Raw genomic sequence first — 26943 nt, 5'->3', positions numbered from 1 at the left:
TGCCTCTGCTGTGGCCACCGCCCCCATGTGGAGTGGCCCCCTTGACTTGTTGTCTTTCTCGGTCCGCCTCATCAGCACCCCTATTGAGCATGCTCCAGTGTGCACCAGCCAGGCTGCCACCCCGCTGCTGCCCGCTTCTGCCCAGCCGCCCACTGCTGCCTCTCCCTGCGCAGCCTCGCCACCCCTGATCGCAGCCACTGCCTGTGCCGCCACCTCTGCTGCAGCCCCTGCCTCAAGCCCTGCGGACAGTCCAAGGTAACTGGCCTGCAGGTGCCGGTCCTGACCCCGGGAAAGGCCTCGCCTGGGCCATCTGTCAGCACCTGTGTCTGGCCCTCAGGAAGTCTCATCCAAGGTGGTTAGGACCCCAGGGCTCTGGGGAAACCAAGCCTAGCACTGCTTGGTGCTGAGAGCGAGCACAAGGGCAAGTGTGTTTCAGGGGAGCGCACTGTGTGTGGCTGAGGACAGAGTTAGAGATCAGGGGCACATGTGCTGAGAGAGGTAAAAGTCACACACATACACACACACACACACACACACACTCAGTAACTCAGTAGAGACTGCGTGGCAAGTGTGTTCTTGAGACTGGGATCAGGGAGAATGAAAGTTATCCCTTTTGCCCAGGGAAGACAAGGAAGGCTCTGCAGAAGAGATAACATTGACCTGGGCACAGAGGGCAGGTCAGATTTGGTCAGATATTTAGTTAACTTTGCTCTCGTCCTGTACCCTCTCTTCTCTTGATGGAGAAACATGCTATGCCAGAAGCACCTGGTGTACGGGAATTTAAATCTCTGCTCCACCATTTACTATCTGTAACCTTCAGAAAGTGACTTAGCTTCTCCCAACATCAGTTTCCTAATCTGCTAAGATGTTTATCTAAAAGTCTACTGTTTAGGGTCGGGATAGAAAAGGTATATGCAAAACACCTAGCACATAAAATGCCCTGGAGTATTGTGAGTTACTGCATTCCAGTCCGACCTCCTGGATACCCAGCAAAGGAGGGGGGCATTGAAAGGAGTACAGGGAGGTACAGGAAGGCAAAGGGGCAGGCTGAATGGGTCATTCTGGAACAGCCAAGCAGTGCAACAGGCTGGGCGGGCCCAGCTCTTTCTGGACTGCATGGAATTGTCAGATGGTGTTGGGGTCAGAGACAGCTCTCAGTGTTTTGCTGGGAAAGACATGCCTCTCTGGGTCAGGATTTACATGTGCCTGGTTCGCCTGAGACAGGACAAAGAGTGAGCAGAGTGGCGGGCAGGCCTGTGTGCTGGGCCCCCGACCCCCGGGCTTCACAATGACCCAGGTGGTGCTGCATGCAGGATTTCTCCAGCCCAACCCAAACCTCCAGGGGAAGCCCAACCTGGGCCCCCAGGGCTTGTTTTATCCCAGCTTCCTGGGGGTTACTTAACAAGATGCTTCCTCTCTGCCCACCAGAATCTCTTCAGATAAGGGCACTAAGAAGAAACTGTAGGAGGGTAGAAATGTTCCTGTTGTTGAGTGGCAAGATGCCTCCCAGTTTGGGCGGGGAGCTCTGTACACTGGCGCTCTGCTCAAAAGTAGGCACTAGCACCATGCTCCAGGCCTCAGTGTCCTGGGGCCCTTGGGACTCCCTCAGCAGGGCAAACCCTTCCTTCCTTTGTCTTGCAAAGAGAGATGAGGCCCAGGTGGAGGTCAGAGAGGGACCTGGAGGGGCTACTTCGATTGGGCTGCTGCAGAAGGGAGCAGAGGACCACATTCTGGGCCCAGTTACCTCCCCTTCTTGCACAGGGGCTGGGATGGAGCTAGGGGGAGTCAGGGGAGGCAAATGGACACCCCAGCCTTTCATTGGTGCATGGCCTCAGAATTCTTACTGGATGTCTTAAGCCTCCACTTCCTCCATCAACACTAATCCCTAACACAGGACCATAGCTCCTGGGATGTTGGGAAGCATCTTTCACTGGTGGGAGAGTCTAGCTAAGATGGGGCCTTCTACCCTTGGCTGTCTCCCACCACAGTGGAAGCTGGGCACCCCTTGGACACTGTCTCTTCCTTTCCATTTAGGCCCCACTCCTCTGGGGTTTATCAGAGAAGGGCAGGCAGCCCAGGGAGGGGAGACAATGGCCTCACTCAACCAGAAATGTGGCAACCTGGCAGGGCAACCTCCAGGTCTGGGAGACTTTCTGTCTGAGGCTCATTCTACCTCCAACCTGTCTGGGGCAGTCCTGCACACCCTTCTGGATCTACTCAGGAGCTTGGCAGTGGCTTTTTAGCTCAGGGCTGCCTCCTCCTAGGGTCCCAAGGAGGAAGGTACTCCGTCAGCCTACGACTCTGACCAGCACAGGTGTGCAGGCCCTGGGCCCGTGCGGAACAGGTGGAAGGGTGGCAGGAAGCCATGGCTGAGGGACACCTTATTTCCAGGGGCTGGCTGCTCCAGCACCCCCATCCATAGCCCATTTGCCCTTGGTGTGGTCAGCTGGTCCCTGCTGGGATGTGAAAGGTGCAGAGAGAAACCAGGGACCTGTTCATCTCATTCTTAGAAAAGTAAAATGTTCATTAGTTTTTAATTGAAAAAGAAAACTGGGCAGAGAGGGTTTCACAGACAAACTAGAAAACATTAGATCAGACGGAGTTAAACAGGCTGCTTAACTCCAGGAGTTCTTGGAGCCTTTAACTCTCCAAGAGGAGAGGCTAAAGACAGCATTTCCTGAGGGCAATGAACTGGGACTCTTTTTTCACCATCTCTTTGGTCCCATGGTCCCTGGGTCACAAGTGGGAACAGGCTGCCTTAGGCCTCTTGGCAGCTGATCCAGTAGGAAGAAGGCAAGAGAAGCCTGTGTGTGTGTGTGTGTGTGTGTGTGTGTGTGTGTGTGTGTGTGTGTGTGTGTGTGTGTGTGTGTGTGTGTGTGTGTTTGCCTGTCCCCTGGCTTCCCATGAGTACTTCCTGGAGCACTCTCACCCAGAAACCTACTGTTTCCTCCAGCAACAGTAGAAAGGAGGAGGAGGAGTGGGAGGCCCGGTGGGCTGAGACTGGGGTGCCCAGAAGGTCTGAAGGTTGAGGGAGTGGGGTAGCTCTGGCCACCTCTGTCTCTCTCCTCTCTCCTGCCCCTGCCCGTGCCAGCCCCAGCCCCGGCAGTCTCTCCCCATGGGGGTGGAGGGTTCTCCATGGGTCTTCCTGTTCAGCTGGTGGCTTCCCCTGCTCTCTTCTAAGGTAGCAGCACCAGCAATGGACTTTTTTTCTCAAGGTGTCTCTGCTGCTCTAATCAAACTCACAAAGACTCAGCACCCAAGGAGGAGCTTCCTCTCTCCAAGACCCTCATGGTCTTTCCTTTACTGCTCTGGCAGCTCCCCAGGATCACCTCTCTCAGGCTTCCTCCTCTCAGAGGCTCCTGAATATAGGGAGCCAACCTGCCAGGGCTGCAGGCCCCAGGGCCTGGGTGGGGCTGTCCTTCTGGCTTCTAACTCTTGCCTCCTTGATTCTAGGCCCCAGGCTTCTGCCTCCAGGCCCGCAGCAGCAACCTCTCCAGCACCCGTTGCCCACACATACTGTGAGGCCTCAGCTGCCCCTGCACCCAAGCCCCGGGTTGTCACCACCGCCAGCATCCGGCCTTCTGTCTACCAGCCAGGTGAGAGGCAGAAGAGGTATGGAAGGCTGTCAGGCAGTGTATAGGCTCCACAAGTTGGATCCAAGGCCATGTCCACAGTAGGATGGTGGTCAGCAAGGCTCTAGTAATGAGGCTCAGCCCTCCTTCCCCTAATTCTGGGCCAGAATCCCATGGAGACTGCTTCTGGCCCTGGGGAGACAGGTGGGCAATGTCAGGCAGGGTTAGAGACTCACAGCTCTTAGGAACAGGAGGTTCTTGGCTGGGGATTTCCAGGCTCAAGATGAGGGAAGAGAGGGTTTAGAGGGGAGGAGTTTGTTTCTCCAGGAGTCTAGGTTTGGCTCAAGCTGGAGGACATGCAGCTATAACAAAAATGAGTTATAAAAAAATTTCAAATAACTTTGAACAGACCTACTGCATCACAGTGTGACACTGGGCAAGCTAGCTACTCAGCCTGACAGGTCTTTGATTTCCTCAGCTGAGGCAGGATAACTGGAGGCATGGAGAGCATACGTGACAGGGAGCAGAATGGTCATTGCAGGGCCTGACCGTGGCTGAGCTCACTGGCTGTCTGGTCCCCATTCTCATCACTGCCTGGGGCCCCCTTGCAGGGACGAGAGCTCAGACTCATGTCTCCTGCTTTCCTAGGCAAAGTTGGGCCTGCTCCTCAGAGCCTAAAGGCAATTTACATTCTGCCTTGCTCCCCACCTTCCCCTGCCTGTCCCTACTCAATGAATCTAAGAGCTCTTTAGCAGGTATATTCCTAGGCTGGAGAAGGTCCTGTGTGCCCTGATCTATAGGATGTGCTCACAGAAGGGCTCCTGGCATCCAGGCCCTGAGTGCTGACATCAATCCCCTTCTTCCCACTGGATTCTGACTCTGAATCCCAGGAGGGCAGGGCTGTGGCAGATTTTCTACACTGTATCCTCAGCACCTGACTCAGGCCTGGCACAGAGGAGATGCTCAGCAAAGGTAGTGAGTGAAGAAACAAATAAAGGAGTGAATGCTGTTGAGGGGGTACATGGGAATGAAGAGGGGAGGGGCTGTCTGGGAGCCAGACACACAGGGGTAATGGATCACCAGGGTGCCACAGTGGAACCCTGGAGCCAGTTGCATGGATGGGAGAGACAGGAATCTAGGTGGGCACACATATTTCATTTAACACATTATACTTTCAACATATTTCTCTGTATAGCCATTTTGAATGTGGAAAGCAATAATGATTTTCCACTTGCAGTAGAAACCAAGCTGCTCTTTCCCTTCAAATTATTGTACACACAAACGATTTTTGCATTTGGCAAAACTGATGAAGTGAGGAAGTTAATGACTTGTTTGGGAAAGAATAAGGTAGTTAATTCTAAGAGGGCAGAGAGGGAGCTTCTCTATGTCATGCAAGAGAGGCAGAGTTGCTCAAGTAGCAATGGGGTAAAGAACAGCAAAGTGTGGACCCAGCGGACTATCCTGTTGAGGAAATGAGAGACCCCCAGTGAGTATTACCGTAGCTGGAGAGTGGGGATGACAAGTCAGGTAAGTGAGAAGGGGCCTTGCTTGGGGAAGGCTGCTTGACGTGTAGAGCAGCGGGGCCACAGCCAGCCCTGTTTTATAAAGCACTCAACGGTGTTGAGTGAGGGCAGCAGAAGCAGCGTTAGCGTCAGACCGACTCCCCTGCCCAGGGCCCGCTCTGTTCTCTGAGGCAAGTACTCATCTCCCCTGCCTGAATTCCCTCCTTTGAAAAATGGGCATGATACTCTGTACACGTCATGTTCTGTGGATGAAATTAAGGCCCCAGCACAGTGCTTGGCACCCAGAAGGTGCCCTTCTCTGCCCCTTCAGAGGCAGAGACACAAAATTCTGAGGTTAAAAATCCACAGGATTAGGGAGCAATTTGGAGCTGGCTGCAATGGTGAGAAATCTCAGCGGGCGCTGGAGAAAGTGGCTGCTTTGCAGAGATGGGGAACACCGGAGGGAGGGTGGAAGGGATTCTGGATGAGTAGTGGCGGGTAGAGGTGAGGCTCTGTCGCGGCAAAAGTAAGGCATTTCCGACCCAGCCAGGACAGGGCTCCCTCCCGGCGGGTCCTTTGGGACACCTTCCGGGGCGGACCCCGGGCCTCAGCGCCCCCGCGCCAGCCCGCCGCTCTCCTCTGCAGGCCAGCCAGGGGGCCACACGGCCTGATCTGCACGGCGCCCCTTTCCTCCTCTTTCCCGGCCCGAGCCCAGGCAGGCGAGTCGCGCCGGAGCCCTGGGGCCGCCGGCCCCCGCCGCGTTCCCAGGCCGAGCAGACGTTAACTCATTCCTGCCCGGAGGGAAGGTGGCGGCCCAGGGGCGCGCCACAGTCAGCCTGCCACCACCCTCCTTCCCACGGAGGCCGGCTGCCGGGTGGGGCCCGGGGCGGCTGCCCGGCAGCCCAAGGAGAAGCGGGGGACTTGGGCCCGAGCCCCCTCCCCTTCTCTGCGGACCCCGGCCCGGGAGAGGGGGAGGAGCCGGCGCGCGGCCCGGGAGAGCTCGGCCTGGCCTGGGCCGCAGCTCCCGCAGGGGTCCTTCAGGGCCGAGGGTGGCGTTCGCAGCCCGGATCTTATCGCTGGCGCCGGCGCTGGGCGGCCGCTCCCCTGAGCACCTGGGGCCCGGGAGGGGGCCGGGCGGCGGCAGCGCGAAGGCCCGGGCCAGGGCGGAGAGCCCTGCGCGGGCGGAGGGAGAACACGTCGGCCCGCAGGCCGGGCGCTCGCGGGGAGCCAGGCCGGACCTGGAATGAGTCAGAAATCACCTTGTTTAATTACACATTCCCGAGGCCGCCGAGTGCGATAGGGGCCTTTTGAACTTGCCAATTAGAGATGAAGTATCACCTTCTAATTTGGACAGGCTTAACTCCGTCAAGCAGAAATAGCAACTGCCCCGGGCTCTGAGATGGGATACGGAGTCTCCTGGCGTGTCGGGGGGTGGCGCGGCAAGCCAGGCTGAAGGGCTCGGAGGGAAGGGGACCATGACGCAGCTGCTCCCTGCGCCCCGAACCTCACCCACCGGAGCAGGGGGACGTGGTGCGGGAGAAGGTATGCTGGCCTGCGCCTTTGGGAAGGAAGGTCCCTAGCTCTGGGCGGTTGTAGCCCTGAGCAAGGAAGCAGTTTACAGGGATCCAGATTGGACATGCCTTTGACCTGCTGAGACCTCCGTGTGGTGCGGGCTTTGTAAAGGGGGTGGATCAGGGAGTCTGGAAGGCCTTCCGGAAGAGGGAAGAGAATGCCTGGCAGGCAGAGGGATAGGGTGGGTGAAGCGGGCAAAGTGGGCAAGGGCCCGATTTGGAAGTGGCGTGCGAAAGAATGTTTTGCTGCCGAGGGAGTGATGAAGCAGGGGATCTGGAGTCGAATCCGACTGCCTGAGCTCCAGTTTGACCTCGATAGTTCACCTGCCCCTTAACTTGCAGGTACTCTGGTAAACCCTCAAAGGCTCATACCTCATCTGTAAAATGTACTTAAAAACATCATGGGCCTCATCGAACTGCAGCAAGTATTACATGAAATAATGTACATAAAGGACCTGGCTTGTGAAGCAGTCAGTACTTGGTAGCCACTGTTGTGATAGGACAGCACTGTCCAATAAAAATAAATTTTCCAGTAGCCGCATTTTTAAAAAACTAAGAGGAAGCAGGTGAAATCAGTTTTAATATATTTTTTAACTCAGTGTACTCAAAACATCATTTCAATATACAATCAATACAAAAATTATTAATGAGATATTTTACATTCCTGTACTAAGTGTTTGGTATCTGGTGTGTATTTCACACTTAGAGCATTACCAATTTGGACTAGCCACAATACAAGAGCTTAACAGCCATACAGAGCTATGTGTTGGACAGCACAGGTTTAGGGCTTTTGTTCTTAATCCCTTTTAGAAGAGATCTTCCACATTATGAAAAATTTAAAAAGGAAACAAAAAACCTTGTGCAGAACCCAGTTATATATAACCCAGTGGGATGAAGCTGTTCTTCCCGGTTCCCCCTGCCTGGTGACATTCCTTGCATACCCCTGCCCCCAGCATTTTGGGACCCTCTGCTCCGGGCACTTGGGATCTCTGCAAAGTCATGAGGGAGGTGACAGCACCTCAAACTTGGGGTTCCCAATTTTACAAAGTTCATGTACCATGTCACTCCAGTAGGTCCCCACCACTCCCTGTGGGGCAGGCAGGGGTGTTACACATTCCACCACTGGTGAGTAGACTTAGTCCCAGATTATCTGACTTCAGAGTGTCACATCTCCTACCCCCTCACCACCCTCCATCATCCCACAGTCTCCTTGGGTGGTGTTGCCCCAGGTGACCATCAGACTGTCAGGATGAGCTGAGAGTTCATCCCCATCCTGGGCTTCAGGTGCCATTGTCGCCACCATCCTCACTAACATTTAGTGACACCTACACCCTGCCAGGTACTCGGCTAAGCACTTTACATTTACCTCCCCAAATTCTCATAACCCTGTGAGGTACTAAGAATTATTATTGCCATTTTTAGACAAGGGAATTCAGGCCCAGAGATGTTAGGGAACTTGCCAAAGGACACAACCAGGATGTAATAGAGCTAGGATCTGAACCCAGGGCTCTTGATGGCTCCAGAGCATGGAGCCACATACAGATGGACAGTTATGTCATGATGACATGGTGCACCAAGATTTTCTGGAAGTTGGGCTCATTTTGTGTTCTTTACTGAGTCAGCTCAGAGTTATAGGAAGAATGGTTTTTGACTTCCTCTGCCACTGGCTCTGTCTGAGCTTCAGTGACCTCAACTGTAAAGGGGGCTGACCCAGATGAACCCGTTATATGGCTGTTCTACTCCCCTTAGTAAGGGGGAAGAAGATGCCTTATGGACAGGGTTTCCCTTTGGTAGCTAGCATCACTCCTGGGATGGCTCCAGGGTGGGCTATGGAGGGTTTCACCCCTTCTGCTCTCAGTAACTCAGGCCTGGCCCCCACCCCACCCCCAGCCCTGGGCCGTTTGTGTCACCCAGCTCTCAAGGGCCAGCCAGCTGGGAGGAGAAGGTGCAGAGTCAGAGCAGCAGGCCACAGGCCACCCAAGGTGGTCTTGGGGACCCAGGTGGGAGAGACTAGACACCAGGCTGAGAACTTTAGCCTGAGAAAGACCTTCCTTTCCAGCCTGGAGCCTGATGGGGGCTGCCTCAGCTCCCCTCAGCGAAGTGTGTCCACTGTGCTGCACCTCTGCCAGGCTCTGGAATGGAGGGAGGCTGTCCTAACATGCTTTCCAGGTGGGAGGGATGAGGCCTCTTCCCAGCGGAGCAGTCTGTGAGCTGAAGTGAGGCTTCTGGAATCTCCCTTGCTGGAAGAGGAGGCTGGCTAGCCCATGTGTGCAGGATGCAGCTGGGTCTGCCCTGGCTGGCTGCACAGTGGAGGCAGCAGACCTTAGAAGCCCGGGTTTTGAGGGCCCAGGCCTCAGAGGGCTTTGGCTGAGCAGCTGCAATGCTCCTTTGTGTTATTGCCCCCAAAAGGTCTTCCCATCTCAGTGAGCTAGAGGAGGGGCTTCCAGAAGTGGACAGTTCATTCTTTTCCTGCACTCTGACTTCCCTGGTAACCTCCTCACAGTCACTTGCACACACTCTCAGTTTCTACCAAAGTGATGTAGGGCAGCATGGGTGCCCCAGAAGCAGCCACAGGCCAGGGGACAGCTAGATCTAGGCTGTGTCACCCCAGCATCTCTGCCCGGGCTCCCTCTGAATGACTCCTTCAAGACTCCCCCACATCCCCCACTAATTAAACAAAAATGGAGTCTCTCCCCTGACCCCCGTACAAATCAAGCCAAGCTGTTTTCAAGAAAATGATAGAAACTAAACCTGAAACCTGAGCCTGAAAGCTTAGCTGTGCTGTCATCTGCTTTGTCCTGAACGCTGGACCAGGTCCAGGTTCAGCAAACGCATGCAATGGAGGCATTTCAGATGTCAAATCACTGGGCAGAGTACAACCAAAAGCATCTTCCAGTTGAGGCCAAGCTGACCCACTCCCACCCTTTTCCCGGCCCTGGTGGGTGGGGGTGGGGGTACCCAGATGTGAGCTCCACCCAGCACCTCCCGCCCTCACTCCCTGTCTTCTGCAGGCCTCAGGCAGCAAGGCCTGGCTGAGCTCCACCCTACACAGCTGCAGATATTTATAGCTGTATCCCTTTCCCAGCCCTGTCCAAGCTCCTGAGGGCTCTGCCCGGATTGCCCTTTATCTCCCTTAGCTCCTTGCTGCAAAGACAAATCGAGGGTATCAAGAGGTTCAGGGATGTTGTCTCCTGTGAAAATTGAATTATTCTGCTTTAATGTTTAAGTTGCCTTTTACAGTTCTCTGGCAAGGGGTGGGGAAGTTGGGAGAAATGGACTCCTGACGCCTTTTTCTTTGGGTGTTTTTGGCTTGCAGTGCCTGCATCTACTTACAGCCCATCCCCAGGGGCCAATTACAGTCCAGCTCCCTACACCCCCTCACCTGCCCCTGCCTACACCCCCTCGCCTGCTCCTACCTACTCCCCTTCCCCAGCACAAGCCTATACCCCCTCACCAGCCCCAAGCTATAACCCTGCACCCTCAGTGGCCTATAGTGGGGGCCCTGCAGAGTCTGCCAGCCGACCCCCATGGGTGACAGATGACAGCTTCTCCCAGAAGTTTGCTCCTGGCAAGAGCACCACCTCCATCAGCAAGCAGACTCTGCCCCGAGGAGCCCCTGCCTACACCCCGACGGGTCTCCAGGTGTCCCCACTGGCCAGAGGCACCGTCCAGAGGGCCGAGCGCTTCCCAGCCAGCAGCCGGACTCCACTCTGTGGCCACTGCAACAACGTCATCCGGTATGGTCCAGCTGTGCCCAGTGCTGGGGTGCTGGCAGGACCAGGCTTCGGGCTACTTGCCCTCTGGGCTCTGTGGTGGGGCAGGAGGAGTGGGGGGCAGGTATAGGGGGAAGGCCGAATGCAGCACAGCCTGTGTCCCTCTCTGGCTCACTGTCTGGTCTGACCCTCTCTGAGCTTTAGCTTCCATACCCGTGTGATACCCACTTCCCTGGGAAGTTGGGAAGATTCCATGAGGTAAGTGGGTGAAGCTCCCAGCACAGTGCTCCATGCCAGGACCTCCCCCTTGGGCTAAGGCCGGGTTCTGGGAATCACAGGTCTTGTCAGTAGGTTTATTGGGCATGTTGCAAGCCAACTGACAGTGCTAGTTTTGACCCAGCTTTCCTGTAGGGCTGCTTCTGGGTCTTTCCATAGACAGGCCTATGCTGCTCAGAACTTTGGTGGGCAACCACCACACTGAAATGAAAAGTCATTTCATGCTTAGAAGTCAGGGAACATGGGTGGTGCTTGTTTGAATATAGAATGTTTATAGTAAGTGTGTGTCAAGTGGAGAGTATGAGCTTATGTGTATGAGAAATACACTTATGTAAAAATAAAGTAATATGCATTGGAGAAGAATTAGAAAATTCATAAGTAAAAATTAAAATATAAAACATTTCCTCATTGTCCCACTATTCTGACTAGGAATCTGGAAGTAGACTACCCAGATTTGTGTACTTGATCTACCATATTAGCCCTATGGCCTTGAACAATTTACCTAACCTCTCTGTGCCTCAGTTTCCTTATCTGAAAATGGGTACCATAATCTACTTCCCAGGATTGTAGGAAGAATGAAACAAGTTAATAAATTCAAATTTCTTCTTGATGAGTGCCAGGCACAGAGTAAGCACTTAATAAATGTTAGCCAGTGGCACCACAATCGTTACTCTAGTTAATATAATTATCAGTAGTCAACTGAATGGATATTCTGTAATACGCTTACCCAGTCCATACTGCTGGTGTTTGAATGCTTCGCCATGTCTCTTTACTGTAAGTGATGCAACAGAGAACATTTGTTTTCATGGAGTTTTACCTGAATTTCACATTGTTATATTAGAAAAGTCACCAAAGTCAGGGTTTTTAGGTCAAAGTATGAATATTGTTAGGGGTCTTGAAATAACTGACCTCTGGCTTGTGAGGCTGCTTTGGAAGGTGCTATTCTCTGCTTCCCCAGGGGTCCCTTTCTGGTAGCCATGGGCCGCTCCTGGCACCCAGAAGAGTTCAACTGTGCCTACTGCAAGACCTCCCTGGCAGACATGTGCTTTGTAGAGGAGCAGAACAATGTTTACTGTGAACGGTGTTATGAACAGTTCTTTGCCCCCATCTGTGCCAAGTGCAACACCAAAATCATGGGGGTAAGTGGGCAGCATCCCTCTCCTCTGACCCTCATGCCTTCCCCACCCAGTCTCTCCCCCTTTCCGAGACTGTGGGGTCCTATTAGGGAGCCAAGAAGTTGCTGCTAACAGGAGAGCAACTCATTTCTCTCCTAGAAGGAGATTTGCCACCAATGAACTAGGGAGCAAATGAATTTGACGTAAGAAATGATTTCATGCCTGGGCCACACAGCTTGAAGTAGTGGTAAAACTTCTGCAAAGCAAGTTGTTGCATCATAGTCTGACCTCACTGTGCATGCACCTACATGTGGCCTTGACCCTCGATGCCCCTTTGGTAAAATGGTGGGAATGAACAGTACCCCCCTCCCAGGTTTGAAGGGTGGGTTAAGCATCACAGCTTTTGTAAGCACAGAAAGAACCTGGCACCCCACAAGTGCTGCATAAGTAGGAACCCCTTCTCTGCCACCCCTGGGTCTTTTCTTGGCACATCCAAGGCCAGCTTCCTGAGCTCCCCTGCCCTGCTCACTAATGGGATGCTCCAGCAACAACTGGGACCTGGGGGGAAGAAGGGGCCTGGTTCCTTCTCTGCCCTAGACCGTTGCATGCTGAGCTGAGGCTCTTGCCCCCAGGAAGTGATGCATGCCCTGAGACAGACATGGCACACCACCTGCTTCGTCTGTGCGGCCTGCAAGAAGCCCTTCGGGAACAGCCTTTTCCACATGGAAGATGGGGAGCCCTACTGCGAGAAAGGTAGGACCACTGTGTGCAGGGAGGCCCCACAGTCTGGAAAAAGGGGGCAGGCACAGGGAACTCCGGCCTGTCTGTTCACTTGAACCGTCAGGAGGTTCAAAAGGCAGAATCATGCTTCCTAAGGGAGGTGGCGGGGAGTGGTGTCTAGAGCTTCTTTTTTACACATTCAGTTCCTGCTCCCTTCCCTGCCTGTACCAGATATGTGGAACACAGGCAGCATCTTGTAACCACCTGGGACACCTTTCAGATGACTTTGATTTGGAGACAACATGTAGTCTGAGAAGGCTTTGGCTCTGGACTTGGTCCGAGGGTCTGTTGCAGGCCCCACCTCAATCTAGCTTTGTAACCCTTGAGTAAGTTACTGAACATCTCTGAGCCTCACTGTCCCCATCTATAAAAAGGGGGTAATAAACACCTGCCTCACAGAGTTGAGGTAACGATTAAACCAGAGAAAGTGGGTAGAGCCCCAAATACATCCTTTTCCCTGCTCCTTTGATGTTCCTTTGGAGTCCTATAATCTCCCTGTCTGAATCAGAGTGTCTCTGTCCGCCAAAATGCTGTATGTTATCTGAACACTTGGAGTAAATTATTGTGAATTCTGAAGACAGCACCCTCGGCAGAGAGCTGGGTGGCCTGGCTAACTAGCCACTCACTCGCTCATAGCCTGCGTCCTTCAGAAAAGGATGTGGGGCAGCTTCCACCAAAGGTAATATGGACATGGAAGTTCAAACCGTAGAACTAGAAGATCAACACTAAGTAGGAGGGGGAAAAGCCAGCGGGTGATTATGAAGACTAATGGAGCAGCAATGATTAGGTAGAAAATTTGAGGGCACAGAGAGAAACACAGTAAGTGAGTTTACTTTAAAACTGGAAAGGGAAAACTTCCAGGTTTCTCCATGGGAAAAGCAAAACAAAATGAAACATTTTTCCCTTGACAATAAACTGTGAAAGAAATGTCTTGGGTTCTTAGATACTGGTGAATTCTTTTTCCAGCTCTGACAGGAGCTGACTGACTCAGTCACTGGGTCACTCTGTGCCTCAGTTTCCACACCCATAAAGGGAGAATACAATACCTGTCCTTTCCCTTCCCATGTGCACATGGTGATGGTTTACAGTTCATAAAAGTGCTGCTGTGCTAGGACAAATTGATGTATTAATAAACTAGAAGCACTGTAACTTTCATAATTTGTGATAAGCCACATTTGTGTTTGAGGCTTGCAAAAGAGTGATAGAGTTCCACTGTGGCCATTGCCTCCTCCATGGCAACCCCACAAAAAAAGCTGATAGACATTTGGGTTGCTTCTGCTTCTTGCTATTGTGAATAGTGCTGCTGTGAACACGGGTATGCCCGTATCTCCTCAAGATCCTGTGTTCAGTTCTTTTTGGTATATGCCCAGAGTGATTGCTGGGTCGTGTGGTAGGTCTATTTTTTATTTTTTTGAGGAAACTCCATACTGTTTCCACAGTGGTTGCACCAATTTACAATCCCACCAAGAGTGCCCAGTGTCCATGTTTCTTTACATCTTTGCCCATGCTTGTTATTTTCCAGTTTTTTTATAGCAGCCATCCTAATAAGTGTGAGATGGTATCTCACTGTGGTATCTCATCATCATTTTATCAAGAACTTAGAAGACACAGAAGGGAGGCTTGTCAAATCTTAGGATGCCAAATCTTGTCCAATGGGAGGATCTAGAATCAAAAAGATTCCTGTTAGCTGCAATGATGAGCTGACACTTTTGTATATGATATCTTATACAATAAGAGAGGTGGGAGGTTGAGGCCCTCTCATATGGACCTCCCCAGACATAGTACAGTATCACAGTCACCTAGGAAACTGTAAAGATATAGAGAAGAAAAGTTCCCAGATCAACAGAAACAGAATTTCATGGGGTGCCCTCCCGCCCAGGTGATTCTGATGTTCAGCTGGGTTTGGAAATCCAAGTGTGGTGCTAGGACCAGCAGCAATCAGCATGACCTGGAAACTTGTTAGGAATGCAGATCTTTGGGCCCTAATCCAGATCTTCTGAATCAGAAACTCTGAGGAGTGTGATCCAGCAATCTGTTTTAATGACCCCTCCAGATGATTCTAGCGTTTGAGAACCACTGCTCTAGAAAAACACTAAGCCCTTTTTCAACACACAGTATCTATGATTTGATGGATGGGAATCCTTTTACAATAGCAATAAAATCCATTAAATACAGGGTATGAATTCAACTTGGGGCTTAAGAGACTTAGTCAAAGAAAATTATAAAGACCTATTAGGAGAAATAAAGGAAGAAATAAATAAATGAGGAATTAGATTATGCTCTTGATGGGAAAGACCCATGCACAAACTTAATTCAATACCAATTAGTCTCCTTTTGTAGAACAAATGGGGAAAAATACCAGTTTTTTAAAAAGTGTATAAGGGTGAGACCTGTGCTACCAAATTTTAAAACAAACCGGCAATTCTCCAGGTCATACAGAATCAAATTTTTTTAAAACAGAAAAATCAATGGGTAGGCAAGACTAGACATTCCAAAAATAAATTCAAGCCATTTTAAGAGCTTAATCTGTGAAAAACCATAGGTTGCACAACAGGAGAAGGAATCACTATTTAAGAAGGTTTTTAGGATCATTTGTTTGTCCTTCATTTATCCATTAATGTGTGCCAGTAACTGTGAAAGGAGCCAAGCATGGAGGAGAGGGTCTTGGCCCTTAAAATCCTTAAGTAGATCCATCATCACGTGATATGCCAGCACAAAAGTAGTCAGTTAAGAGAGAATGAATGAATGGGGAGGGAGGACAGCCCAGGAGAACCCCTCAGAAAGGCCATCTCACCTCTGTTGGTTGGGGTGGGGGATGAGTACCTCCCAGAGGAAGCCACGGCCCGAAGAACTGCAGTGATTCAGGTAGATGAAGCAGGGAGGGTTTTCCAAGCCTAGGACCTGGTTCATACAGAGGTGTGGAGGTGGAGGAGAGAGCCCAGGGCACCTGGAGACCAACCGGGAGTACTGAGAGAGAAGTCAGAAGTACTTCCAGAGGAGATGGGTTAGCCTACAGCCCTGTTTCTTATCCCACATGGTTAAGTTCCTACAGAGCACAAAGTGAACTGTAAATCTGCCATAATTTTCTGAAAGAAGCAGATAATGTCTTCTTAGCTCTGGTAATTTGATAGATTTCTACGTACTGAAGAGATTAAGTATTCTGTCAGAGACAGGATTAATGGAGTGTAATATAGATATAAGAGCATTTGCATGACAAAGTATAATTAAATCCCAAAGGGGAAACCATACATTGGAAAAAACATGTAAGATATACAACTTACCAAAGCTCAGGGCAAATAGATACCTGGAGATCGCATGAAGCCATGGAAGAGGATGGACTTTGCATCTGTCAGGCTCCTTCTACTTTAATAACGGAACCTCTACAGCCAGTTTCCTCATCTTCAAAATGAGCATAATACTTCTTCACAGAACTGCTGTAAAGATTCAACAAGAATTATAGAAAAGAACTAATTCCATTGGTATGTGGAAAGCACTCAAACCACATTCTCTTCCCTCCTTTCATTGTTTCAAAGATGGTTACAATAAAAGCCAATATTTTTGAGTATCTGCACCAAGCACTTCACATACATTATCTTATGTGCTCTGTACCACAACCCATGCCTTTGGTACTATAGTTATTCCCAGCAGACAGATGAGAAACAGGAGGCCCTAAAAGGCGAAGTTAGAAAACTTGCCCCAGTTTTGAACAATTCCTGTATAAGTTGGGATTTGAATGCGGTTCTTTCTTCCTTCAGCGCCCCAGTTCCTAACCCCTACACTCTTCCTCTCAGCCTGTGGTCTAAGATAGTGAAAGGGAATACTATCCACAGGGGGTCTGAGCAGAAAATCACTCAGAAAAAGCCAACCATGGCAGAGCTGTGGAGAGACAAGTATATTTCTGGGGAAAGGAAAACTTTGTGGAAGTTTTTCTAGAAGAATCTGGGAGAGTTCTACAGTGAGTGCAGTAGAACTGCTGCCCCTGTGACCCAGAGAGGACACACACTTCTTCTCTTTCTCTGTGGTGAAGCCGGGGACATGGCCTGCTATGTTTCAGCCCTGGCCCTGGTTCAGCCTTTCTCCTCTTTGAGCCTCACTTTACTCAACTACAAGATAAAACAAAACAGAAAAACAATAGTAGTTCAATCTCTGAGGGATTTTGCAAAGATTAGTTTCATTCATTGATTTACTGATTCATTGGTTCATCCATTCACTCATTCATTGGACACAGACATGTTGACTTGTGAGCCAGGCACTGTACTGGGAGTGCTAATACATAGGCCATGATGTTGAGAATCTAGTAAATAATGCCATCTATATGTGAATGGTTGGTAACCATAAAGCATTGTACAAATAATGTTTGGTGTTATCTCCTTGGCTAGGGAAGACGGGGACATGTCCTGACAAAGTAGTTCAAATATTGTTTCTAGTAGTGAAAGTTTGTATCAACACTAATGCCCAATAATGGAAGAATTGCCAAGCAAAGAACATTCTATAACTCTTAAAGGTGTTAAGGGCTCTTCTTCTTCCAAAACAAGCATAGCTATTGGGAAATATGATCTTTGGGGGTGGGAGGATTAGTATGTTTGGGCTATAAGAGTGACAGAGGCAGAGGAGAAAATCACCCTGCAGAAAGTAACAATTCCAGAAAGTGTTTGCAAATCAATCCAACACAAGGGGGTGACTAAGCCTGAATCTGCACGAGTGCAAATCATTGGAAAAGGAAAAAAAAATCGGGATTGAGTATTTTGTCTGCAAGATGACAAATGACCAGTTAGGTTGCCCCCACTGTCCCAGGCCAGTGCATTGGGCAGTTGTCCTGGCACTGGGTCGATGTGGCTGGGATGTTTCTCTCAGCCTGCCTAGATGCCAGGTCCTTACTCTGCCTTTCATTTCAGACTACATCAATCTGTTCAGCACCAAGTGTCATGGCTGCGACTTCCCAGTGGAGGCTGGTGACAAGTTTATCGAAGCCCTGGGGCATACCTGGCATGACACCTGCTTCATTTGCGCAGTATGTTTTCGGCCTGGGGTTTCTGAGAAGGGGCAGGAGGGACCAATTGGGGTCAGGTGACCATCCCTGTATATTCCCTTTCAACTCTGGCATTCTGATATTCTGATTGTTTTCAAAAGCCAGCAAATACCCTGATGCCTTGACATGTCACTGTAAACCACTGTAAGCCAATAATTACTTATAAGCCAATGGGGCTTTGTTATATTCCATTCCATTAAGGACAACAGAGTATCCCAGGATCTGGCAGACCAGCAGCTTGTCTCCCTAGCAATGCTCTTAATAGGTGGAAGCAGTGAATGATAGATACTCAGGTTTAAATAGGGGCAGGTGGCTTCCTGTGGGTATAGGTTGTTAGATAAGATGAAGTGATTCAAGGGTTTTCCCCCAAATTTTTACCATGAACACCAGATTAGAGCTTATTGACTAGACCTATGAAAGGCTGAGATAAGGTTTCTTTTGATAGAACCTTTAGAAGGCAGGATTGAGTATCATTTTCTTTTCCTAAATGGTCCTGTTTGTGATATATAGTTGCCAGGAGATAAGCCCTAGATTAACTATTAACTATGCGCAATTAATTTCTGCTGAACAGCCAGGTCATTCTTACCAAGAGATTGGCATCTTCCTTCTGAGGGCTTTGGGCTGGGGATGGGACATAGAAAAGAGCCTACTGGCATTTAGACTCTGCATTACAGTTAGGAAATAGTTTTCCCTAATAAAGTCCTGTAATGTGAGTCTGTAATCGACAAAACCTTATTTGAGAAAAATAATGTGCTATTACTACTTTTTAAAAAATCAGAGCTGCTCAAGGTAAATTTGGGGAATGTATAAACTATCCATGTAGTTTAAATTCAAATAATTTTTATAGACTTATGGCAAAGGACAACCCTAGTCATAAAGTTTACTGCAGTGCACTTCAGATTTTACACTTCACTCCTATACTCCACTGTTCGTGGGGTGCATTGTATTTATTCTGTGTATCAGTTTGCTAGGGCTGTCATAACAAAGTACCAAAAGCTGATGGCTGACACCACACAGATTTACTCTTTCACAGTTCTGGAGGCTAGAAGTCCAAGTTCAAGGCATCAGCAGGGCCCTCCTAGTGTCTAGTGGTGGCCAGCAATCCTTAGTGTTTCTTGAATTGTAGCAGCAAGACTCCAATCCTGCCTCCAGTGCCACATGGCTGTCTTCCTTCTGCGCATCTGTGTCTTCACACGGCATTCTCCTTTGTGGGTGTCTGACTCTGTGTGCTTCTCCTTTTTTTATAAGGACGCTGGTCATCTTGGATTAAGGGTTCGCCTTACTCCAGTATGACCTCATCTTAACTTACATTTTAACTACATATGCAAAGGTCCTACTTCTAAATAAAGTCACTGTTGTGTCCTTGCTCTGGGTAGGCTGGAGGTACTAGGGTTTTGGACTTTGACATATGAATTTGGGGGGACACAATTTAATCTATTACTCAGATTTTCCAGCTCTTTGAACAGATTTTCTAGTTGCCTTTTGGGGTCCTTTAAATACATTAGGGCATCCCCTCCATAAAAGGAGCTATGTGGATATATTAGCTTCGTGGCTGTTTGTTTCCTGCAGAGCCATGGCTCAGCAAGGCACAGTACAGGGCTCTGTGGCCCTTGCATTCATGCAAAGGCTTGTCTGATCCTGAGACACTGCCTGCAAGTCTGGTTACCCAATTTCTAGAGGAATCTAAAAGACTTGGAGAAGGTCCAAGGAAGACAGTGGCATGGAATGCCTCTTTTCTGAGGGCAGGCTGATGAGAGGTCTGTGTGGCATGGAGAGGGAACCATGGCAGAAGTAAGCATGGGTCTGTTCCTTTGAGCCACGGTGTTTGTCTGAGAGCACAAGTCCCAGAGAACGACCAGAGGAAGTAATAAAGCTTAGGGTTATTCAGGTTGAGATTTCAAAGTCCGATTATAGGCAGGCAGGAGAAGCCCAAAGGATCCACCCAGAGAGACCAGGCAGATCCCAGGTTGTTGAGAATCAGCATGGAAAACTGTCATGTCTTCCCCCAGACTAGCCCTGTTTGGCATTGACTGCCCCATTATGACATTGTAAAGTGCAATATGGTTTTAATCTTTGGAAAACAGTCTTTCGATGGGAAAACGGAGGTCTTTTTTTCCCTCTTTCCATCACTTTATATTTCCAAATCACTTTTGAACATTTATTTTCCTATAACTTAAAAAAAGAACCTAGTAATAAAAGAAGATCAGGACCAGCTCTCCCAGTTCATGCACTGTTTTCCCATCAGTTAGACCTCAGGAGAGCACATATTTTAGACTAATTCCATTTACCAAGTATTTCTTGAATTTGGGGAGTATGAGAGTATCCCAGCACAAGTCTCCATCTTTGAGGAATTTAGAATCTTGAAAGGAAAACACAATTAAAGACCAGAACAAGCCAACATCTCTAAAGTTCACTTGTAAAATGAAGGCTGAGAAGGGCAGTGTAGGTAAGAGAGAGTGTTAAACTCCTGTCTGGCTTTGGCACTTGAGTTCCAATGGAAAGCATGTGAGTCCTGTCTTAGTGAGGGAAAGAAGTCCTACTAGCCCCTCTTTTCCTCTAATTGGTTTCCAGCCCTTCTCCACTGGTGTGGATATCAGGAGGAGATAGGTGGTCATACTGTTTTTATGGACAGTCCTAGGGGCCTCTGCTGCTGGCCTGTTTCATTGCCTTCCACTCTGTGACATTAACACTGTCCATGGCCACCACTCCTTCCTAGCCACGCCCTGATGCCATTTGACCACAGAGTCTGGGGTTGTACATCCCTGCAGTGCCCCTGTGCTAGGTAGGCTGGAGTCTTCCTCCACCATGAAGTCACCTTGCATCCTGTCTGCAGCATCCTGGCCAATGACACTGAGCACAATCTCTCTATGATGGTTCCTGCCCTCAGCCCCCTCTTATCAGTGGGTCACCTCTGAGGCTCTGGCCCTTCCTCACCCCTTGGTCTCTAGTCTCCCAGGACCCTCTCAGTCTGACTCAGTCTGAAGTTCTCACAAGGAGCCAGTGCTGTCCCAGACCAGGTAGGGTCTCCCCACCAGAGCCTCAGATATTGGTAGGCAGCTCCTGGCCAACTCACTCCAGAACTGCCTTTCTATTTCCCCTGAAAACCCTCCTTACCAGTTGGATCTTAAGTTCCACCCTCTTGGACTTCAAGTTGTCACTAGCAGCTTGAAGCCAGTTTAGGAGCTTGGTTACACTCAATATCATGGCATCCACTTGGAATATTTTCAAAGACCTTTTCAGGTCATTGGCCTTCAGGGCCCATTGGCAGCTGTGTGTGATCCAAGTATAACATCTCCAACTGGGCCATCAGGGCCTTGCACATGGGGCAACCATGATGCCACTTTTCTTTCCATTTCTCTTGAAGTAGACACATGCTCACTGACCAAAACTCATTTCAGGAGGGTGATTTCTCTAACCTCATGCCTGCCTGTGTGTGGGAACTCTACCGTTGCAATGTCCTGGATGTGGTCCCCATTCTGTTCCCCATTAGGGATCCTCAGCACCCTCTCCAAGGCTGGGGCCCATCCCGGCCAACGTGACCTTCCCTGCTGACTGACACATCAGCATATTGCCCACCCAGGGCCGCCTCTATACTGGGAGTCCAACAAACTTGGAGGGCTACCCCTGTACAAGTCTGGAAGCCCAGAACATTTTCAAGTAAACAGCCCCTCTGTGCTGTGGGGTATGGGGGAAATGAACTTAGAATAGCTAGACATGGATTCCTAGTTCTATGACATCATAGGTCTATGACTTAAGCAAGACACTTGGGCTCTCTGAGCCTCAGTTTTTCAGTTGTGAAATGAGGAAAAGTCATACCTGTCCCATAAGGTTTTTGTGAGAATTAAATGAGATCATTTATATGGAGTGTCTGGTATCCAGCTTGACCCACAGTGACCTCAACAGTCATTACCTAGCTGTTCTTTCTCTGATGTCTCCATCTTCAAAATGCATTCATATGTTGATCATAGGGATGTAAAATTTTGCCTCCATTTTTAAATATAATATTTCCCTGCATACACTTTTCTATATTTGATTTATCTGTTTCACGGTGGCATTCCATTGGAAAAATGTACCATAAAAACTTACTTAATCATCACCCAATCAAGAGAAATTTTAGAGGTTTTCAGCTTTTAGTTGAGCACATGGTGCTGTCTTGTTCTGTGCCATAGTTTTTGTCAGATAGGATTCTCCAGAGTGTTATTACTGGGGTATGGGGCAGGCACATCCCTGTGGCTCATCTTCAGTGCTGCTGCATCCCTGCAGTAGACTGAGCTGAGTCACATGTCCCTCGTAATACACAACTAGGCCTCATTCCCTTTTGGCATTGCTGACTTTTGATTTATTAACTTATTTGTCTTTAATTATTAGTGAGGACAATTGTTTCCAATGTGTTTGTTAGTTTACTAATGCTACTTCTGTAGATGTTAATTATCTCTATGGATATTGATTTATAAACTTGTTTTGGTTCCTTATAATTTTGGATAGCATCAGTTGGTCATCTGCATCGTATATATTTTCTGTATTCCATTAAACTTCATTATTTTATTTTAATTAGAGTTTTATTCTGTGTTTCTCTTTGGATGCCTTACATTTCATACAGCTCAACCCATCTATCTGCTTTTGTCGTTACAAATTTGTAGTGGGGAGAAGAAGGCCGTTGCCTTTTCTCCTATCTGCACGTGACAGGGTTGTCTTAAAGGCGTGACTGAAATCTTCTGCTCATGTCCACCTGCCTCATGGGCTGTGAGGCCCTGTCTCATGCCTGTCTGCTTTCTGTCCCAGGTTTGCCACGTGAATCTGGAGGGGCAGCCATTCTACTCCAAGAAGGATAAACCACTGTGCAAGAAACATGCACATGCCATCAACGTGTAGGGAGCCCCAGACATCTGCTGTGGACCGGCTGGGAGCACTCATGCTGCTGGCAACAAAGGATTCAAGGAGGCTGATGCTTCTTTTTGGTGTTAGGGGAAGACAGAAAGCTACTGAGCCTTTTAGAAGTAAAATTTTACTCCTTTCTCCTGCACACAGATTGTGTATTTGCATAGTTTAGACTAGAAGCCAAATGAAGATTCCTAAACCAAGCTAGTAATTAATCCAAGACTGGAACCGTACTTCAAATGTTTAGGACAGAATTCCAAAAACTCAAAAGGGAAAAACAGCAAGTAACTTTCCTAAAGGGATACACTTACACTTCCCTGAAGTCATGAGAGCAAGGACAGAGCTCAGAGCAGTGATGGAGAATCTGGAGCATTCTGTGCAGATTTTTAGAGCTTCTCTGGCCAACAAGATGAAGTGCCAGACAGTACTCGCTGTGGGGTATTTTTAGAGCCATAGCTGAGAGCTTGTTAGCTAAGACCCATTGGACTTTCCTCACCAAAAAAGGAAGTGTTATTCCATTACTAGTGTCATGGAACTACCTCTGCGCATCAGACTTCAGAACTTAACAAACCTGAATGTTCTAAGGCAGCCCAGGTACCCAAAGAGATGTCTTCTGGGAGCTGCTGGGCACATCGCACAGCCTTGGGAAGGGCCCTGGCACATGCTGCAGATGAGCGACCCTCTCTCTGTCTAAAACTCCCAACGTCCCCAGAAGGTTTAGCTCCTTTTGGAATTGTGATGGGAAAGTGGAACTGGGTTTTTCCAGTTTTGCTTTGCTGTGTGCAAGAGATTTTAAAATGAGGCTGGGTTGTGTTTGGCCTTTGTTTTGCTTTATGAGGTTCACTAGAATGAATGTCCAGTCTTGTGCAGGTATTTCACCCCCATTCTGTGACTGCTCACTTATGAAGTCTTCCTCTGCACCCCTTCCCTCTACAGGCTTAGTGTTCTGGAAAGGAAGAGAGAGGCAGTGTCTGAGACAGGATGGCAGGGTAGGCTGAGAACGTGCGCAAACTCTGGGTGGGGAAGAGGAACCTTATTTCCTGCCGGCTCAATAAGCACCCCTGATTAGCAGGACCTCCCACCTAGATCTGCACCATCCTTCTCCGAGGTTCCTTTACATACAGCACACTGATCATGTACAGTTGTTGGCTGTTAGAAGGAAAAAATGAACTGATATATACTCATTTGCCATTTTGGCCAATATTTTGAAACTATATGAGCTGAGTTGATCTAGCAGTTACTGAACTATTTATCGAAATAGACTTGGGCCTTCAAACTTCTTTAAATATTAGTTACAGTATGAGTTTAATAAGCATTTTAAAGCTGTTTGGTGATAAAGAAGCTTAGTTTCTGAGATTGGAAACAGTATAGTCTCTCTTTTAGGAAGCACTGTTACTCTGCTTATTGAACGTGGCCTTGAAGCAGGCAGTTTGAGTGGATGTTTCTCACTTGAGCACAATACTTAGGCACTCTTACAACTCGGTGCTATTCTCTCCTCACTCCTGTTTGGATTTTCTCTTTGCACGTTTGAAAATATTTTATGAGAAAGCATCAGAACACTGTTTCTTCTGAGAACTAAGGCTTCCAGGGACTGCTCTTCTGCCTGAATGTGACCCTTCTCCCTGAGGGAGAAGGAAGGAGGTAGACAGGTCCCTAGGAGTAAGCCTGTGTTTTTTCTTTGTCCAAGGGTGAAGCCACCAATGTCCCCCAGGAAGCACCAGGTGGGACATGAATGTGCTCCTAGCACAGGGCCCTTCTTCACCTTTGGTGTGTTAAGAAAGTGAATATAAAGCACCAGAGTAAATATCTGCTGGGAATGCCTGGGGATTTTCAGGAGTTGCAAACAAGTACATTGGAGCATTCTGTTATTTTTGGAAAGTTCAAATGTACAAGGACAAAGAGGTTGCTGACTATACAGAAAGCTGTAGGCAGGTTTTCTCTTAAAAAAAAAAGTTATTAAATTATCAGGGACTGGTTTCAAGGAAAGGAGAAAAGTTCCCTAGAGTTAAGATTCCAAAAATATCTTTTAAAAGGGTTTGCATGTGTATGCATGCACACACGCAGGCACACACACACACACACTTGTTCTCTCTCACACACACTTGTGTGTGTGTGTGTGATCATTTAAAAGTGTATTATTCTTAAAAAGAAAAGTGAAGTATCTCAAAGGAGGCCTTCACTATAGTCATTTATCGAATCAGGTTTTCTCCATCTCAGAGCTAGTGTCGATTCTGAGGAAGTCTTTTATTTACCAAAACACAAAACAAAACAAAAAAATCTTAAAAGTAGCAGGCAAAGGAAGTAGTTTTGAGAATGGTCTCTTTGGTGTTTGTAAGTTTGGTATAGTGTTGGGGTTAAGGTTGTGTCTGTGTCAAGTTAACATCATGGATGTCCTATACCACCAAACACAGTTTTTCATAGTTCATGGTGAGGAGTACACTTTGAATCTACAGTTCTTGTCTCCTCATTGTTGACATTTATTTAACATTTATAAACATTAACTTTTTGCAACTGAGTGACTAGTGTCTGGAGTGTTTGTGTTAGGAATCTAGCTTTTATAACATTAACTTTTCAACCCAGGTACTCTTACTTCGGATTTTTTTTAATTTTAAGATTTCAAAAGTGGAATGTTGTGTGTTTGAGGTTGCACAAAAGTATTTTGCATGTTTTATCTTGTTTTTTGCTAGTGTGAATCCTACTTTTTAGCAAAATAAAACCCAAAATAGGATGTGCAAACACAGATTTTTCTGTGTAGTTTTTTTATGTGACACCGAAAATAGATCATTTCTATATGGCTGCAAATAAAAGTTTGAGACTAAACAAAATACCCTATAGGGAAATAACACATACAATTTGCTTGCTTTATTGGTTGTGAGGCCCAGTGCCTTGTTTAAACAGACAAGGATATGTGAATAATACAAATGTTTTGCATACAAAAAGAATTTACCATGTAAATAATAAACTGAAGACCAGGCTCTGCCTCTTTTTATTTTGGAGAGGTTTATTTATTTAGCTACTTGGTGATTAAATACTTCAGATTTATTTATTTTTATTCTGTTCTTAAATGGATTCATTTCTAGAAAAGTTATATTTTCTTCCATATCTGTTGTTTTGAAATAAGCTGAGAGAAAAATCCTCTTCTGGCATTTTTTTAAGATTAATGAAGACCCTCCTGAGAGTGCTATGCTTAACGAAACCAATTCATTTCTTTTTAAGGTATTCTGTTTCTGGACATTACTTTAAAAGAAAAAGAAATTTTTCATAATTTATTTGATTTTTAGTGCCTGAATCAGAGTTTGAAAGAACTGTGCAATTACAAGTAGAGATAAGGTATCATTATTTGAGTACTTTTAAAAGCTATAGAAATTTTAAAAGTAGGTTACAGATTAAAGAAAAGGCTTAATGTCATAGAATTTAGAGTTGGAAGGAAACTGAGAGATCACCTGGGCATTTTGCAGACATGGGAACCGAGAAAGGGGAAGTAGTTTCCCAGCATATGAACCAGCCAGGGAGGCAGCAGGTGCCAGGGAACAAATGTGGACTTTGACATGGTAAGACTAGGGTTTAGATCAAGGCTGATCTAATACCACCTGAGTGAATCGGGAGAGTCTCTCTGAGCCTGCGGATCTACCTAAAAAGAAGGTAATAACACCTGCTTCACAGGGATATTTTGAGAACCAAATGCAGTAACTTGGAAGAAAATTGCAGTTCAAATATTAGTTACTATTACCACCACCAGAGTGGAGTCAGAACCCAAGGCCCACACACCTGTCTCATCTTCTTAACTTCTCCAACTTGTCCATCCAGAAAAAAAATGCACTGGGGATATCAGCAACAAGAATAAATATCACACAAAAAGCCCAGAAATATGAACCACATGGACCAGGATTTGGTATAACTACCTTGTACCAAAATTTCTGCCCTCTTCACTGAGGATTTGTGGACTCAAGGGCAGGACAAAAATTGTTCATTTTCTCAAATAAATATTTATTGAACACCTGCTATGTGCCAGGTCCTACTTGGACACTGGGAACATGAGAGTGACTAAAACAGACAAAAAACACTGTTCTCATGGAACTTAGATTCTAGTAGTTTGGAAATAACCAAACAAAATTATGTTGGATTAGTTCCGAGGGGAAATATTTTGTCTATTTAAAGCTGCTGTAGAGGGTAACACTGGCATTCAGCTGGACTTAGGCTCACTGATGAAAAGAACAAGGCATGAAGAATGGGTGCTGGAACATGGAATACAGCTGCATATGCTGTTCACCTTAGAGCTCCACAATACACACATAGGAACTGTGCAAGTGCTCAGTCCCTCAACAAAGAAAACTGTTAAACTTATCTGGGCACAGAATATGGAACTCTGATTTGGAGAACACTGCCTGAAGTTTTGGTTAAGGCTTTTCTGAGTTCCAGCTTTCCCAGGACAATCCTAACCTCAAATAATCTTTCTTGACGATGCACTCACACACTTAAACCATTTTGACAACATGAGCAGTACATC

At 47.8% G+C, this 26943-nt stretch overlaps 1 protein-coding gene across 8 annotated transcripts in view; it reads left to right on the top strand.

The window, feature by feature from the left end:
- LDB3 (LIM domain binding 3) overlaps positions 1 to 25172 on the top strand; it is a 57235-nt gene extending 32063 nt beyond the window's left edge. For 4 of the 8 annotated variants that reach the window (XM_036926549.2, XM_036926551.2, XM_036926550.2 and 1 more), the window contains 7 exons: positions 76 to 255; positions 3454 to 3596; positions 9962 to 10382; positions 11593 to 11773; positions 12382 to 12502; positions 17425 to 17540; positions 22341 to 25172. In XM_036926549.2, the coding sequence (XP_036782444.2) occupies positions 76 to 255; positions 3454 to 3596; positions 9962 to 10382; positions 11593 to 11773; positions 12382 to 12502; positions 17425 to 17540; positions 22341 to 22430 (1252 nt within the window). In that variant the 3' untranslated portion in view covers positions 22431 to 25172. The remainder of the gene's footprint in view (positions 1 to 75; positions 256 to 3453; positions 3597 to 9961; positions 10383 to 11592; positions 11774 to 12381; positions 12503 to 17424; positions 17541 to 22340) is intronic. The other 4 variants (XM_057505837.1, XM_057505838.1, XM_036926553.2 and 1 more) reach the window with 1 other exon arrangement.
- Positions 25173 to 26943: the final 1771 nt, after the last annotated feature.

The sequence above is a fragment of the Manis pentadactyla genome, chromosome 8 (assembly GCF_030020395.1).
Source record: "Manis pentadactyla isolate mManPen7 chromosome 8, mManPen7.hap1, whole genome shotgun sequence".
NCBI lineage: Eukaryota > Metazoa > Chordata > Mammalia > Pholidota > Manidae > Manis > Manis pentadactyla.
Note: the sequence above shows the minus strand (reverse complement) of the source record. Positions and strands in the feature narration are given on the sequence as shown.